The sequence below is a fragment of the Jatropha curcas genome, chromosome 1 (genome assembly GCF_041381405.1).
Source record: "Jatropha curcas cultivar XTBG-Jc1 chromosome 1, XTBG_Jcur_1.0, whole genome shotgun sequence".
NCBI classification, from domain to species: domain Eukaryota; kingdom Viridiplantae; phylum Streptophyta; class Magnoliopsida; order Malpighiales; family Euphorbiaceae; genus Jatropha; species Jatropha curcas.
The window spans coordinates 6,477,049-6,492,925 of NC_143151.1; the positions used below are offsets into that span (position 1 = coordinate 6,477,049).

General features: G+C 26.2%; 1 protein-coding gene across 1 annotated transcript; it reads right to left on the minus strand.

The window, feature by feature from the left end:
• Nucleotides 1-739: 739 nt before the first annotated feature.
• PSK3 (PHYTOSULFOKINE 3 PRECURSOR) lies at nt 740-1,503 on the minus strand. The gene is made up of 3 exons (XM_089725488.1): nt 1,296-1,503; nt 1,129-1,205; nt 740-1,045 (listed from the first exon to the last, which is right to left on the minus strand). The coding sequence occupies exons 1-3, from the start codon at nt 1,390-1,392 to the stop codon at nt 935-937; spliced, it is 285 nt and encodes a 94-aa protein (XP_089581614.1). The 5' UTR covers nt 1,393-1,503; the 3' UTR covers nt 740-934.
• Nucleotides 1,504-15,877: the final 14,374 nt, after the last annotated feature.

The window sequence follows — 15,877 nt, forward strand, 5'->3', positions numbered from 1 at the left end:
ATTAATATTCTCTTCCATTTTTGTTCATGTAGTTTGATTAACATGGTGTAAATGCTTTTTTTTTTTTTCTTCCCAGCTTTTAGTTCGATTATCAAATTAAACTATTAGGAGATTAACCCTACAAGTGCAACTTTATCTTGGTTAAGTACTTTCTGATCATTTTTAACCGATTCCTTTGGCATTTTCATTTGTAAGTGAATCATTGTAGAGTATAATTATCACTTATGACCAAGAGAAGTCTAAGAGGAAGAAATAGATCTTCAACTTCCTGAATAAGAATTTAACCATAGGAAAATTGGGATTAACTGAAATTCTTTACCCATTATGTCTCTGCCCTACTTTCCAGCACTTTGAAAGTATACTAGTAATGTTTGAATGGTTAAAAAATTTTTTATCCTGTCGTGACATGAGCATGTCAGCTGTGGAATTAAAGACGATGCCATAGAAACTAAAGTACAGTTGAAATTCAGTGAGCTTCACTTCTCAACTGCCTAGTGAATTGCTTAATCGTCTAGTCCCAAATTCACTTGCCAAGATTTGAAAGTTTTTGCAGTTTCGTTCTCATATGATTAACTTGGAAACTTTTTAATCTGCTACTTTAGGTTTTATCCTTTCCTTGACGAAATTCTAATTCCATTCCTCCCCCCCCCCCCCCCCCCCCCCCGCCCTCTCTCTCTCTCTGTGTTCCATTACTACTGAGAAATCACAAACTAACCTATGTGGAATCAGCATATCACAGTTGAGATATATATATATATATATATATAGAAATAGATATAGTTACACTATTACATTATCAAGAGAAAAAGGAAAACTTAAAACCCATCTAAGTTTGGAACATGACAATATCATTTGGAGAAGAATTACATTGAATAATATAGAATTTAGGCTCAAGTTGGAAATAGAAAGCATGAAACTTCAACCTCTGAAGTTATCAAGGCTTGTTGTGGTGCTGAGTGTAGATGTAGTCCAAGTGAGCCTCTGAGAGTATTCTTCTGCTGAAGCATTCTTCATCCCCAGTTTCACAGAACTCTGACCCAATTAACTGCAACAAGAAACAAATTCCAGAATCAGAACATTTTTTAAGTTTTTAAAATTATATGGACCAAAAAGAGGAAGGAAGCATACATTAATCAATTCACTGCCCTCTATTTGCACAAGAGAATCTTCACTAGTTATTCCACTTAAGTTTACCTCTTCTTGCCCTGCAAAAGATGCAAACTTAAGTTTCTTGAAACAATCTAGTAATAAACAAATAAGGGTGAATGGATGGGATAAGATGAGACGAGATATACCTTGTTTGCTTGTAATGGGACGTGCAGATAACTTTGAGGAATAGAGAAGAAAGAGGAGGAAGAGGAGAAGAACACTATGATATAGGCTTAGCTTCATGGTCTTAGCTTAGAAACAATATACAAAAACAAACAAACAGAAGAAAAGAGTTGGTTTTAGGAGTTGGGTGTTGGGGAAAGAAGAAGAAGAAGAAGAAGGTGCATATAAATGCATGCAAAGAAAGCATCTAATATATAGGTCACATGATGAAGGTCCTCTAAGAGAAGGCCGTTACATTACATTACCTCATCATGTGGGACCAATCCCTCAATATTTGTTCCTTTTTTAATATCAGAGAGTAAGAGGAGGCTTTGGTCACTGTCTGCCACATAGTGGTCTGGTTCTGGCAAGTCTATCAACAACACTCCAAAAATCAATGCAATGCAATAGTGGTTGACAGTGTCAAACAAGTCAACCTTTTAGACATGCGCTGACAGCTGTTGCCCATAATCACGAGATATCTTAATTTTACCATTTCACAATCTGTTGACACGTGGCAAGATTTAGAGTACATGATGAAATTACATCATTTAAAAGCAAAAGCATATTACAAGATACTTTTAGAGTCTAAAGTTTGAAGCCACCCATCACTGAAATTGCATCCTACATGTAAAACAAATGGGGATAAGTGGCAGCACCACCTACCTTCAGTGCCTGTGTCCACCTTTTTTTAAACCTATGTGTGGTTTTATACCCAACTTGTTATATGCTATGTTTTTAGTCTTGTATTTCATGAATTATTTAGTTATAGAGCCAAGAATATGGAAAATTTAAGCTTAATCCTACTAGTGATGCATTAGCAATCTCTTACACTTGGCAATACACTACATTCCTTGAGCACTAAAGGAATTTTTCATGCTGAAAATGGTGGAATGCCACTACTAATTAGAGTCCTAGCAATGTTTATTTGTCATTTTTCAATAGGTGATCTTGCAATTTTAAAATGAAATGGAGATTATGCTTCTCTTTTGGAAGATTTGAATCTTTCATATCTTCTAGCTGGAATAATTAATAAAATAATTTCACAAAAGAAAGTCATTTGCTGAGTTTGGATTTTGTGGAGGTTGATATATACTTTCATTAGTTTACTATCTAATTCCCTTGAGAATTGAGTTCCAATGTGTATATGAAGCCTGTGTCTGCTAATCTCAGACAAATCTGAATAGAAAATATGATACACAATGAGATTATTGATGTAGTGGCATTGGGTAATGATAATTTCATTGTTTATCATTTTATCTGCATTGTCTCATTGGAAGGGGAAAAGAAAACAGAAGCTAATGTTTAACAATGCAAATATTGAATTCACATTTGAAGTAAATTCAATTTCCTCCTTCATTTGAAGTAAATATTGAATCCTTAACTGTCTTATAATAATGTCCTGATGGATGAGCTTGAGTTTAAAGTCTGTTTGAAATTGCAGCATCGTAAAATATAATAACTCTGTCAAAAAAGAAAAAAAAAATATATCATCCTTCATTTGGTTCCTATCAAACCACAACAAAGCTCCCTCACGGGCAAGTGGATTTTATATAGATAGAGCTGACAAATCATTGGGACTAGCAAGATAAAATCTCATTTTCTTTCATTATTTTGTCTGTTTACACTGCAACTACACATTTTTCTTATTTTCAATGTCTCGTTGACCTTCAGTGGTTCAATCCTTTTCCTTTTCCCTTTGCTATATATGGGTAATTTCTATTTTATAATTTTTATTAAGGAAATTGCTATATATGGGTAATTCTGAAAAGTCCAAGTCATCCTGCAAGCTAGTTTAGATTCCTCCTATTTATCATCCAAATCTAACTTGTGAATGTTGTAATCCAAAATTTAACTCTTTCACATCGTAAAAGTTAAATTATCCATTCTGAGATTAAGGGATTAAAAAAAAAAAAAAAGAAGAAGAAGCTCTGCCATTAAAGAGAACAAGCAAAAGCTCTCTTCCTCCTATTCACTTTTGTCTTTCTTTATTGCTTTGTCAGAATCAGCTAATGCTATGGGAATATGTCCTAACTCCAATGCATTGATGCCATTTCCATGAATGCCATGTCATCTTTTGGGTTACGTATAGCCTCTTCTTTACCTAAAGCTAGATTCTTTATGTGCTTCTTCCTAGAATATAATGGTTTTCATTCTGCTTCATTTTACTTTGTGTTCACTTGTCCATGTAGCATCACGAGTCACAGCCCCTTTTTAGCTCCAACATAGACTTTTACAACAAGAAATTTTTTTTTTCCTTGGAAATTTTTTGAATCCTAATTTATATTATAATATTGATATTTAACAACTGGATTAAAAAAATATTTAATAACTAAATTATTTATTAATCTAATTATAACATTTTAAATTATTATACATAAGTGTCTATATATATATATTGCCATCGGATATTATGTACAAGAAATATATTACAATCGGCATTTCGATAGACTTACACAGTTACAATTACAATTTTAAAGGCATATTACATCAAAATCCATTAAACCTTAACCCATATCCCGTATAAAAGGCTAATAACTATAAGTTTAAATCATGATGAAGGGGATAAAATGCATTGATCATTACAGCCCACAAGGGAAAGAATACACATACAAATTATTTAAATCATTACATAGACAAAAATTGAACCTGGGAGAGGAGGGCATCACCCCTTACCAGTAGGGTAGGAAATCATTTGCACTTATATTAAGATATTTAAAGAACAAAACAATAAGTATAATTTCATGTTTATTACTAAACCAAGACAAATAATGTTGTTGCATAAATTAAAAACAAAAACTTTAAACATGCCTAACTTGTCCATTTAGATTGTAAAGTTCCATCATGGAGGTCTAGTCCCATCTTGAAATGTGCCCTAGCAAGCAAGCCAACAACAACAGTCACCAAGTCCCTACCCAAGATTGTTTAAAATCAACAAACTTTCTTTATTGACACAGAACAATCTCACTTGGAGTCATTTGAGTTGTCAAAATCAAATCCAACAAGGCTGGAAGTTTTTCTTTGCCAGTTAAATCGATGTTTTATGTTATTTTTTTTTATATAATCAGGAGAAATCTTTCTCGAACTTTAAAGGTGTAAAAGTTTTTTATCCTTTCAGTAAAATACGTCTTTTAAATATCAAATTTCTGTTTTTATTTTTACAGGATTGAGTCGCTTACCACCCAACCAATAACTGAGGGCCCTAATTTGTTTCATATTTGTCATTGAACTCTTAATTATTTCCAATTTAAGTTCAATGGCCTCACTGTTTACTTTTTAATGATAGTGCTAACAGCACATATTACCTAAGATGTTTGAGCTTTTTCCTCATGATAAAAAATATAATAGGATTTGATTGATTGGAGCACTAATTGGATGAAAAGCCTAAAGAGGTATGGAGACACATAAGTGATACTGATTTAATTGAATTTTATTACCTATTTCAATACTGTTATTAAATTTTAATATTTAATTTATTCATAAATGCTTTTATGCTTTAAATAGAAATAGGGTTGGTTGGATTTAGATCAATTCATTTCGGATCCAAATTAATTTCTTTTTGGTTGGACGAATATGGTTGGATTTCAAGTGAACCTCAAGTTGGTGAAGAGAAAAAGATTTTGAATCAAATCAAATCACTTTCAACATTAATATCTCTTTTTTTTTTTAATTCAACGAAATTATTTTAATTTTTTTTCTTAATTTAAATTAGGTCAAGTAAGTCATTCAATTAACCTGTAATTTATATAGATTTTATGGTACAAGTTCAAAGTATTTTTTATTCAAAAAAAAAAATTCAAAGTATTTTGGATTTTATGCAATTTCAACAGAATTAAAAATCTCTTAGAAGTCGAATGGATTAAAATTACACTTTAAAATTAGATCGAAAATTGTAATTTCTACAAACCTTTTATTTTATTTTATAAGTTTGATTCTTGAGATTAAAGTAATAAATTAAATATTTTCCTTGTTTGTGAAAATCCTTTGTTAAATAATTTATCCTTTTGGTAGCGTGTCATCTATCTAAAATTTAATATCATCTTGTGGAATTAACCAAATAAGATATAATCTGCACACCAAATTATTTAGGATGATGCGAAATCCATTTTGTAAACTTGAAAATAACATGATTAATACTTTTCAAAAAAAAAAAAAAAACATGATTAACAGTATTTAATATTTGATTTTAGTATTTTTGTTATTTAAATAATCATAAATTTCAAATCATAGCATCAGAGATAGCTGCGTTGGTTTAAGGTGACAGCTCATATACATTATATACATATATACAACACTAAATTATGCTTTAAATTTATCATTTTGGAACAGAGTTATTTGCGAGGAATTTAAATGAAAATATTTGTTAATAATTTACCAAAGCATTAAGAAAGTTTGTCATTTCTGATTATTTGGGCCTACATTGGGCCCAATGACTTCATATTTAACCCATTGGACTTTAATTTTTCAGATTCGTCAGTCCACCTGACCTAATTGCGAATTTTGCTTTTGGCCCATGACCGATTTAGCCTCTGAACTAGTTTTGAATTTTTACAAATTAATCAATTAATTCATTTAACAAGATTGACTTTTAATCCTTCTTGTTTCCCAATAAAACTACCAAGATCAAATTTTTTTAACACTTCTGAATAAAAATTTAAAATCCATAAACACATCATTTCTTCTAACTATAATTTTAATAAATTTTATAAGAATTCTCACATATAAATACAATGAAGAATCATGAGCTACATTGATCCAAATTGTTAACTTTAATTTTTTTTTTTATCATTTTAAATAAGTTTAAGAATTAAATTGAGTCAAAATATTAAATTTAATATCTTTAATCAGTTTTTAAAAATTTCAAGAATTAAATTGATAGAAAAGATTAATTCTAATATGTTTTATCCTGTAAACAAGTTCAGGAACTAAAATTGATTTTTAAATAAATTCACTTCTCTCAAATAAAAAGATTTAAAAATTAAGATTTTTATTGAAAAATAAGTTCAAACTCTATTAAAAATCAATAAAAAGAAAAATGAAATTGAAGCAAAAATTGAATTTCATGGGTCTAAATTTAGTTGGCAACAACCAAACTTTAATTTAATTTTTTTTTTAGAAAAAACTAAACTTTATTCCACTATATTAATTTTTTATTTATGCTCTGCTGGATTTACGGATCTAAGTTTCATTCATACCAAAAAAGAAAAAATCAAAGTAAGTTATATGTATAATTTTGATTAATTAAGTTATTGATATTATATGTACATATTATTAAAGGTGATCGAAAACCAATTTCATTAGTATTGAAATATATGGGATTTTATAATTTATTTCTCGAAAAGCATAAAAATCATTTTATATAAATTTTACACTTTCATTAAACTAAAAAAGCAACTGGATGAGATGTCCATGTTAATGGGACTTTTGATGAGTTGTGGGACAATCATCTAAAATTTAAATGACACCCAAATAAGTATTTACCTGATATTGAAAGGTGGTTTAATCAATCATCACTCTCAAATTAACTTCTCCTTAATTACATAGTTAAAAACAAATCTTCAACTAACCCTGATTAGACCCTTCATTTGACAATTGAGTTTAAGTAAGCCATTCAGAATCATAGTTACGTCTTTATTATAAGATCTTAGAAACAATAATTAGCAATTAATAGCACAAGAAATTATTTTTGAAAATTATGTTGATAATGTCTAGACTCTAATTTGATATGTAATCCCTTTTTAGTAGCTTTTAACGTTTTAACCAATTAAAGTATTAAATATTACTTTTTATAGTGTTCAGTAATAATAGTGCTTAAACTAATTTTTAGATATTAAAATAGTATTTTATAAAAAACTAACAACTAAACGTTGCTAAATAATTATTGCTATTGTTTATAAAATATTATTTTTGCTCAACGTACCCTCAAAATAAACAATCCACTGAAAGATGAACAGCCTAACCAATTATTACAATATTTGTTTGACCATATAAAAAAAAAAGAAAAAAAAAAAAGACAAAGGACCTTGGACTCCATATCAACTTGAAATAGACCAAAGAACTTACCTTGAAATGCTAAAGAAGATTCAAAGAAGGGTAGTGAAATAATGGTTAATTAATTTTAAATTCTTAAAAATCTTTTAGCTTTTTCTGAAAAAAATAAAAAAAAGTTGGTGAAAGACACTATGTGGTCAGAAAGACACCAAGAATGACTTTGAATGGTCTTTCAACATTTCCACATAGCTTCTCAATTTCTCACGTGTTAGGCAGAAAGCGTTTTGGTAATTAACAACCTTTTCACTTTTTTTTTTTTTTTTTGAATTTCTTGTTGTAGTTTTGTCAAATTGTACTTGGCCATATTTTATAATTATGTTAACAAAATAATTGATTCTTGTTTAAATTTACAAATCAGTCTTAAATCAGCAAATTAAGCATAAACTATAAAACTCTTTGATCATAATAAATAAATTAATTTTTCAATATAAGAAGTTTAGATTTGTAGGTAGAGATTCAAAATGTAGGTTTTAATATCTCTAATAGCAATATCAAAATCAATATAATATTCACCTGGGTGATTTCATCATGTCAAACTTTAAATTACAAGAACTGTATTATTAAATTAATATTAGATTTTTTTAAAAAAAAATTTAAAAATTCACTAATAATAAATTAATATTATATTTGAGCTATGCTCTCATTTCTTACCAAAAAAATTAATATTAGGTTTTCTTCGCTCTATAAATAAATTGCAATACTAACAAAAAAAGGTTGGTGAGGAAGAAGCATGTGGGTGTGCGCTCAACTCAACTAGGGAATGTGTTCACATTGGGGCTTTGCACATATGATATATACATGAATGTGGATTACCAACCACCAACTAAAATATTTGTTTTCTTTAAGACAATGCTAAATTTTATGATTTGACTAGAAAATAAATACTAAATTGGATTATTGACGCCTTGTTTTTTTCTTTCACTAGTCTATCTATACATTGAAACAAAGAGAAAGTTTTAAAGACGCTTTTTTTTTTTTAGAATTTTATTTTTTTTAGGAAATTTTAATTTTTTTTAATTTTTTTAATTTGATTGGCCAAATTAATAGTTATTTTTTTCAATATATAATATTCAGTATATAAAAACAATAATTGATAACTTTTTCAAATCTACTTTAATATAGTCATCTAACCTAATTCAAATACAACTCTAACTTATAAAGTTTAAATTGAAGTTATTGCTATATATAATCTCTCTGTTTTTTTATTTGCAAGGATTCTTTCATGCTTATGTTTTTCTCTTAGTGTTTTGTTTACCTTATTATCTATCTTCGCTTAATATTTTCTCCTTTTATTTCAAAAACACAATATGGTCCAGTAGTTTTCAAGTGTATAGTTTGAGTAAGGTACTTCTCATTTTTCACCCTTTCGCACGAATCAAATTCTATTAATAAAAAGATATTGAATCTGTCAAAACAACCTAAAATACTAAGTGAAGTGTCTTCCTTTTCCTTTCTGTCAATCCAAACAAGAATTGCGTTCTTACATTTCTCACATAATAATTATTATTGCTTTGCTTAGATTTATATGGTGCAAGAAGTATAGAAAACAATTTTGAAAATAAATGAAGAAGATAAAATTTGCAATCTTTTTTTTTTTCTCTTTTTTGTTGAGAACTCATTATATATTTGCATCATTGCTCTTCTCCTTGATAAATGCAGGGCTCCTCTCTCTTTCTAATGAGAAGAAGATGATGAAAAGCCATTGATCATGAGTAATAATCTCTCAAAAGGTGGCTTAAACATTTCTTTTTTTGTATAGGTACATAATCAAAAAATTAATCATTAGTTATTATATTCTTTTTTCGTTAATTAGGATGCAATGATTATTTGTGAAAGGATTGGTGACTTAAATGATTATTACTTTTATTTTACAAGTTTAATGTTAGTGATCTTAGTTCTCTTGAAGAGAAAAAAAGTTGATATTAGAGTGAATGAGGTACGTATATTTAATTAAATATATTAATTTAAATTTTATCATATTAAGCTTTAAATTTTTTTATGTATAATATTAGTTTCATATATGACTAATAAAAAATAACAACACTAGAAATTATGTTTGATTTAATTGGATTGTTGTTAGAGAAGTAGCTGAACGAATCTTTGCTGGTAAAAAATATTTTGATGGTTGTCTTCCTCAATAACAAGTTTCTATAATTAGGAGCATTGTTTAGTATTTTTATTGGAGTCAATGTAAAAATTATAATATGCTATTTGGAAGATTTTATTTTGTGTTTTATTAAATGTTTAAGGTAGGTATTATCATGTATGTATTTCTCTCATTTAGGACTGTTTTAAAGAGTTAATACTGGAGCATGCATTGCCCCCTCTCGCAGTAGCAGAATTTGCAATTAGTGTTATACTTATTATTACTTTTTTAAATTGTGATTTATCAATTTATAAATAAATTATTAGTAAATATATCGATAATCAATTTAGATTCCTAAAATACTATACTTAATTTTTTTTAAGTTTTATATTTAAAACTCAAATTCAAATTAATTGTGTCCATTTCAATTTTAGATCAATATCTATCCAAATTATTATGAATATAAAATTATCAATTTCACGTTTGAAATCATTTCTATTATGTTAAATCATGTTAAAACGGGATTTAAAAACTTAAATCTTTTAAATTTCAAATAATCATCGATTTATGGCTAAATATAAGGTTAATTATTGTTAATTAATAAATAAAATTTCACCAAACAATTGCAAATTAAAATTTTTTAAATTAATTCAATACTAATAATTATTATCAACTAATATATACATTGCCCCGCGTGCGAAGCACGAAACTACGACTAGTATAATATATTGTTTGAAAAAAAAATGATATTCAAACAATGTTCTTCTAATTGTAGTAATTTTAAATTTTCAACTTCTTAATATTGTAGATAAATTTTGTTTGAAAATATAATGCACTCCCATTAATCCAACTGCGTACTTAACTATTAAGAGGTTTCGATATTTATCTTTTTGATTTAGTTTCAGTAATGTTAAAATTAAAATATTACTGTCAATTTTTTTCTAATATTTATTTTCTGATGAATGATTTAGCTAAGATCTCAGTTGACAGAAAAATATTTCAAAATTCAGTTCAAAGGATGCAAATCATTTAACAATAGGCAAAAATAAAACTAGCTTATTATTTATTTTTTACAATGAAATTTCTTAAAAGAAAAATGAAAGTCAAAATTAAAACCTCTAAAATCATGGACTAAAAAATAAAATATTCCATAAAACATATACTTTACTATTAGTCCATTGGCCACAATGAGCTCTCATTATTTCTCCAATCACAAGGATATGTCAAAGAAGATTCAAGATTAAAATAATTGTATACATGTTGTGATAATTATATATATATATATATATATATATATATATATATATATATATATATATATATTATTTTATCACAATTTGCACACATTTTTATCATGAATATGAACTAGAGATTCCAAACTATGAATCTTATGAATAATGCAAATATAATAATTGATATCTCATGTGCATATACTTCATAATGAGAAATCTTGAAATTCTAAAAAAAGAAAAAAAGAAAAAAAGGTTCCATAGTGATTTATTTATATGCCAAAATGCAAAAATTTAGGAGAAACTCCTTATATCATTAAAATCTATAAAATAAGTAATTCATTTTAAATACGAGAAACTCCACCACATTTAATATAATTTAATTCAAAAAATAAATATAAATTTAAACAATTATAAATATTACACATGTCACTTTTTTATAATCCCACATGACAACACCAAATGAAAACTTGTCTACTATATATAGAGAGAGAGATAGAGACAAAGTTTAATACTATCACTATTAAAATGATATGACCTTAATTAACTACTTTGTAATTTAGACTCTTACTTTAACATATTTAAAAATCATAATGTACGAATCTTTTTCATATGTATTTATCAAGAAGAAAGTCCTTACAAGAAAAAAAAAATTAAAAAAAGAACAAAAAAAAAGGAAAAAAATAAATCCTATAATTTCCAAATATAACTAGTTCGTTCGTATCTTTTTTAAGAGACTTTCCTAGTTTGTTGCAACAAGTTTATCATCCACAACAATTCTTTCTTTTCTTTTTAACATATTTCTTAGTTTTTACCTTTTTTTTCCCTTTTTTTCTTTTTTTATAGCCCTTATTTCTTTTATATAATATATATTATATAAAATATATAACTCTTCAATATAAAGATTAAAAATAAAAAATTATTTTCTCATTTAGTAATAACTATAAGATTACTTAAGAGTAAATATTTAAAATTCAAATTTCATTAGTGTAAAATCTTCCTTTTCAATATTATTAATAGTTTTCCTCTGAAATTAATATTAAAAGTATTTTCACATTATTTTTTATATCTAGAAATAATCAAAATTCATAATAATTTGCTAAAGATAATTAGTTTTGCAAATAATTTTTATTAGTGCTAATGGAATCTAATTAAATAGAAACAATATATTGAAAATCACAAAAATTTAAGTTTTAAATGATTAGCTATTTAGGTATATTAAAATATATAAATATTTTTTTTTCATAAGATTAAAAATATAAATTAAAAAATATCGTTATATTTTTGGGTATTTGGAATGTATCAATAGAATATCTAGAAATATTTAAAATTTATAAATACACTATAATGAAAATTACATACAATTTAAAACTCCTAAATTTACTTAAATAGAATTACAAAAATATAATTACAAGTTTATATGTCTTTGCTTTTGATCATTAAAATTAATAATCAGAGTATTTAAATTGCTTTTGAAAAAATTAATAACTAAGAAATAAACCATTAATACAAACACTTATACATTTAGACAAACAAGAAATTTATTGTTTACAAAAATGATTTAATGATATGCAGAGGTAATAAAAAAATATTATTCAAATTTTATTTTTCTTTTGTATAAGTAAAATATCACTTTTTAAAAAAATTAAATTGATGAAAATAGTTTTGGAGTATAAACATTGAATAAAAATTAAAAAAATATTTTTACTTTTAAGTTAAATAGGAGATGTTCACTTACAAAATAGGTAAGTGGTTTCCATTTTATTATATCATCTAATGATCAAAATTCAAATAGAAAAATCCAGTGGCTATTAGTTAGTTTGAGATATTTATATATATTATGAGATATTTATATTATATTTTTTATATATGGAATTCTACGAATCAAAATAATATCATGTGTTATATAACAAGCGGTAACTCACCGGTACATCACATCTTTTTAGTCAAAGAATCAATGAAGTAGATATTTATATTATGTTACTATAAATTGACAATTTAAATGAAAAAGAAAAGGTAGAAAACAACATAAAATCTTTTTAAAACCGCACCCCAACATGTGTTAATTAAAAAATTGAAAGCAACAAAAATAAATAAATAAATAAAATGATAGGTTAGGAATTGCCGACTTTGCGTCAGAAATAGCTAAGAGATGGCATCACGAATAAGAAGAGTGTTCGATCTATCAACCACTAAATATCATCTTCACCTACTACAACTCACTCATACACTCATGCACACCAAACCCTCTTTTCTCCTAACTTTGTGCTTCATCCCTTTGTTCTTCTTCAATATTATTATCTACTAATTTATATTTAATTATCTCTTAATCACCATTATTATTGTTGTCATCATCTCTTCTTTCTCTTTCTTTTTCTGCATTATATTCTATAATTATTTCATTCTTCAATATTTTGTATTATTTTTATGAAAAATAAATATCATTTAAATATCTTTTTTCTCTCTTTTATTTTCTATTTTTATACTATGAAGTGGAAAAAAAGTAAAGAATTTTGAATTTTTAGGCAATTGTTACTTGTCTTATCACTTTTTTTATTATTTATGTTGTTCAATTGGGTTTAAATAGATATATATGAAATATCCATATTTTACTATTAGGATATGCTTGCTTTTCAATTTTCATTGGGAATTCCTTTGATATTTACAATGATTAATAGTTCTAAATTTTTTTTTATGAAACCAATAGTTCTAAGTTGCTTGTTGTAGCTAACAATTCAAAATGGAAATAAATTGATCAAACACGTATAATGTTTGGACAAGAAAATGTTCCTTTTACTTATAATTCAAATATGAACTACTAAATATTTGGAGATCAAATTTATTTGCTCTTAAGTTTATATATTAGGATAGTATGATAGCTAAAAATGGAAAAAAAAAAATCATTTGAATTAATAAATTTTAAAAAATATGACTCACTTATTAATTTGATGTATAAAACAATTATTTACATTAAATTTAATTAAAAATTTTCTAACATTAGTTTATAAAACTATAGGGCATTTTACCCATTAGATATTATGATCTTATTGAAACTATAACATTAATTATAACACAATAACTTTGCTTATAATACATATTATATTGATTAGAATATTCTATTTATAAAGTATTTATAATTGAATAGTTTTTGGAAAACAAATCTACATATTGCTTATAATACTATTTGTAATTAGAAAACTATAATTATAATATTATTACTCTTATTAATTATAATATTGTTAGGTATAGTACAAGATTCAATTATAATACTATTATACATGTTAGGTATTATAATACTATGTTTAGTTAATATATACTAATTATAATTATAAAAGTTATAGTTATATTATTATTATAATGTTAAGTAGCTATAATTAGAATAAAAGTACGTAGTTAAAACTCTACATAATAAAGGCTGAATCAAAATCTATTAGGTATTTTCTCAAAAAAAAAAAAAAAATTATTAGGGTAAAACGACACCATTTTGTAATTTTTCATCATTTTATAAGATAAAATTTTATAAATCTTATATTTATAAATTAAAATAAGCTTGTAGCTAGTATTCTTCTTATAAATCTTAAAAAAATATATAATTATCATAATAATCATGTTTTGCTAAAATAAAAAATAATGAAAAAAAGAAGTGGCGTGAGCTCTTGGGAATCTATTTATGTATAACGAAATGAACGTATGAATGGTGAATTTCAACCTTATGGTATTTAGTTGGTTTGGGTAAAACGTAGAAGTAAGAAAGAACAAAGAGGAAATTGAAATTATACATTTTCAGCTTGACTTGCTAACAATTTAGGCTTTAACTTAGAGCTTGTCATAGTTTGGTGAGCTGAGCTAATAAGTAAGCTATCAAACAAGTTGCACGCATGCATATATTCATTAATTTTCTTTTTTCGGTCTATAATCATCGGCATTTCAAAATCTATTGTGTTATACAACGTACAATTCGAGTATTATAGGGTCCGTATAATGAACAATTCTTTTAGTGTGGCAATTTTCATATTCGAAATTCGAACCCGAGGCTTGTATTTAATTGAGAAGGAGTTCCAACCACACTATTTCAACTAGGGCTGTAAATAAGCTGAGCCGAACCGAGTTTTGGTGAGCTCAAGCTTGACTAGATAAGAATATACTCGATCTCGAAAATATGAGCTTGAGCTCCGTTTATCTAAAAAATAGATAAGCTCTGAGGCTCGACTTGATAACCATAAACGAGCCGAGCTCGAGCTCGAGCTCGAAATCTATCAAACCGAAATATCATTGTTTTAATATAGATTTAATTGATTTTATTTTATTGAGCTAGCTCGTGAGCTTGACTCGATTCGATAAAGCTGGCTCGTGAGCTAATGTGCTGAGCTCAATCTCGACTTGTTTATTAAACGAGTTCAATAAACTTATTGAACGAATTTGAGCGAATTTTTATCAAGCCGAATCTCGAGTAGCGTACTAGTGATTTGTGTCATTTTTAGTCCCAATCCCAACCAATGTTGATTCATTAATTTCTTTAATGGATCATTCAAACAAGTTTCCTTTCTTACCATTTTATTTTTAAAATTTTGAATTAAAAAGAAATGGTCTCCAGCAATGACTCAAGATAATTAGAAAAATAAATGAAAAATAACTACTCATAAAATTAGATATATTTTCCTTTAAGAAAAGTCTTTGTCATTACTTCCCTTTTCTTTTCATGCTTTTTTCTTGACAAATCACATTATCTATTATATGCAATGAAGGTAATTTCACTATCTCATCTACTAAAGAGGTGTTAAATACATTATACCTTTAAATAAATGACCAAGCAAAATATATATATATAGTGGTTAATATTGTCATCTAAATTCAAGAAAATGATTAATAGAGAAAGGCCACCAATTATATTATATTGTTTCCAAGCTATAATTACTCATTATTCTACTTATACACTGAAGCTTAATAATTTAATTTAGTTATATATTGCTCAATTTATAAATTACACGTTCAACTTTGTAACTTTAGTTTCGTGTCACTCTGAACTTTGCAGATAACTTAATATGTAGTTGAATTTATAAATTTTGATAATATTGTATATTTTTTCATACAAACATTATTAATAATTTTTAGGACTTTTACTTTTGTACATAAACTATCGATTTGATATGCAGTTAACATAACTTTTAAAATAATAATTTTCACAATTTTTAACTATTTA

Bases quoted from the DNA above. Each gene is read 5' to 3' on its own strand.
- PSK3 (XM_089725488.1), bottom strand. From the start codon at position 1,392: ATGAAGCTAAGCCTATATCATAGTGTTCTTCTCCTCTTCCTCCTCTTT. The intron at 1,206-1,295 runs GTATATCTCGTC...CATCTTTTGCAG, and splicing joins TCCCATTACAAGCAAACAAG to GGCAAGAAGAGGTAAACTTA. The intron at 1,046-1,128 runs GTATGCTTCCTT...TTCTTGTTGCAG, and splicing joins AGGGCAGTGAATTGATTAAT to TTAATTGGGTCAGAGTTCTG.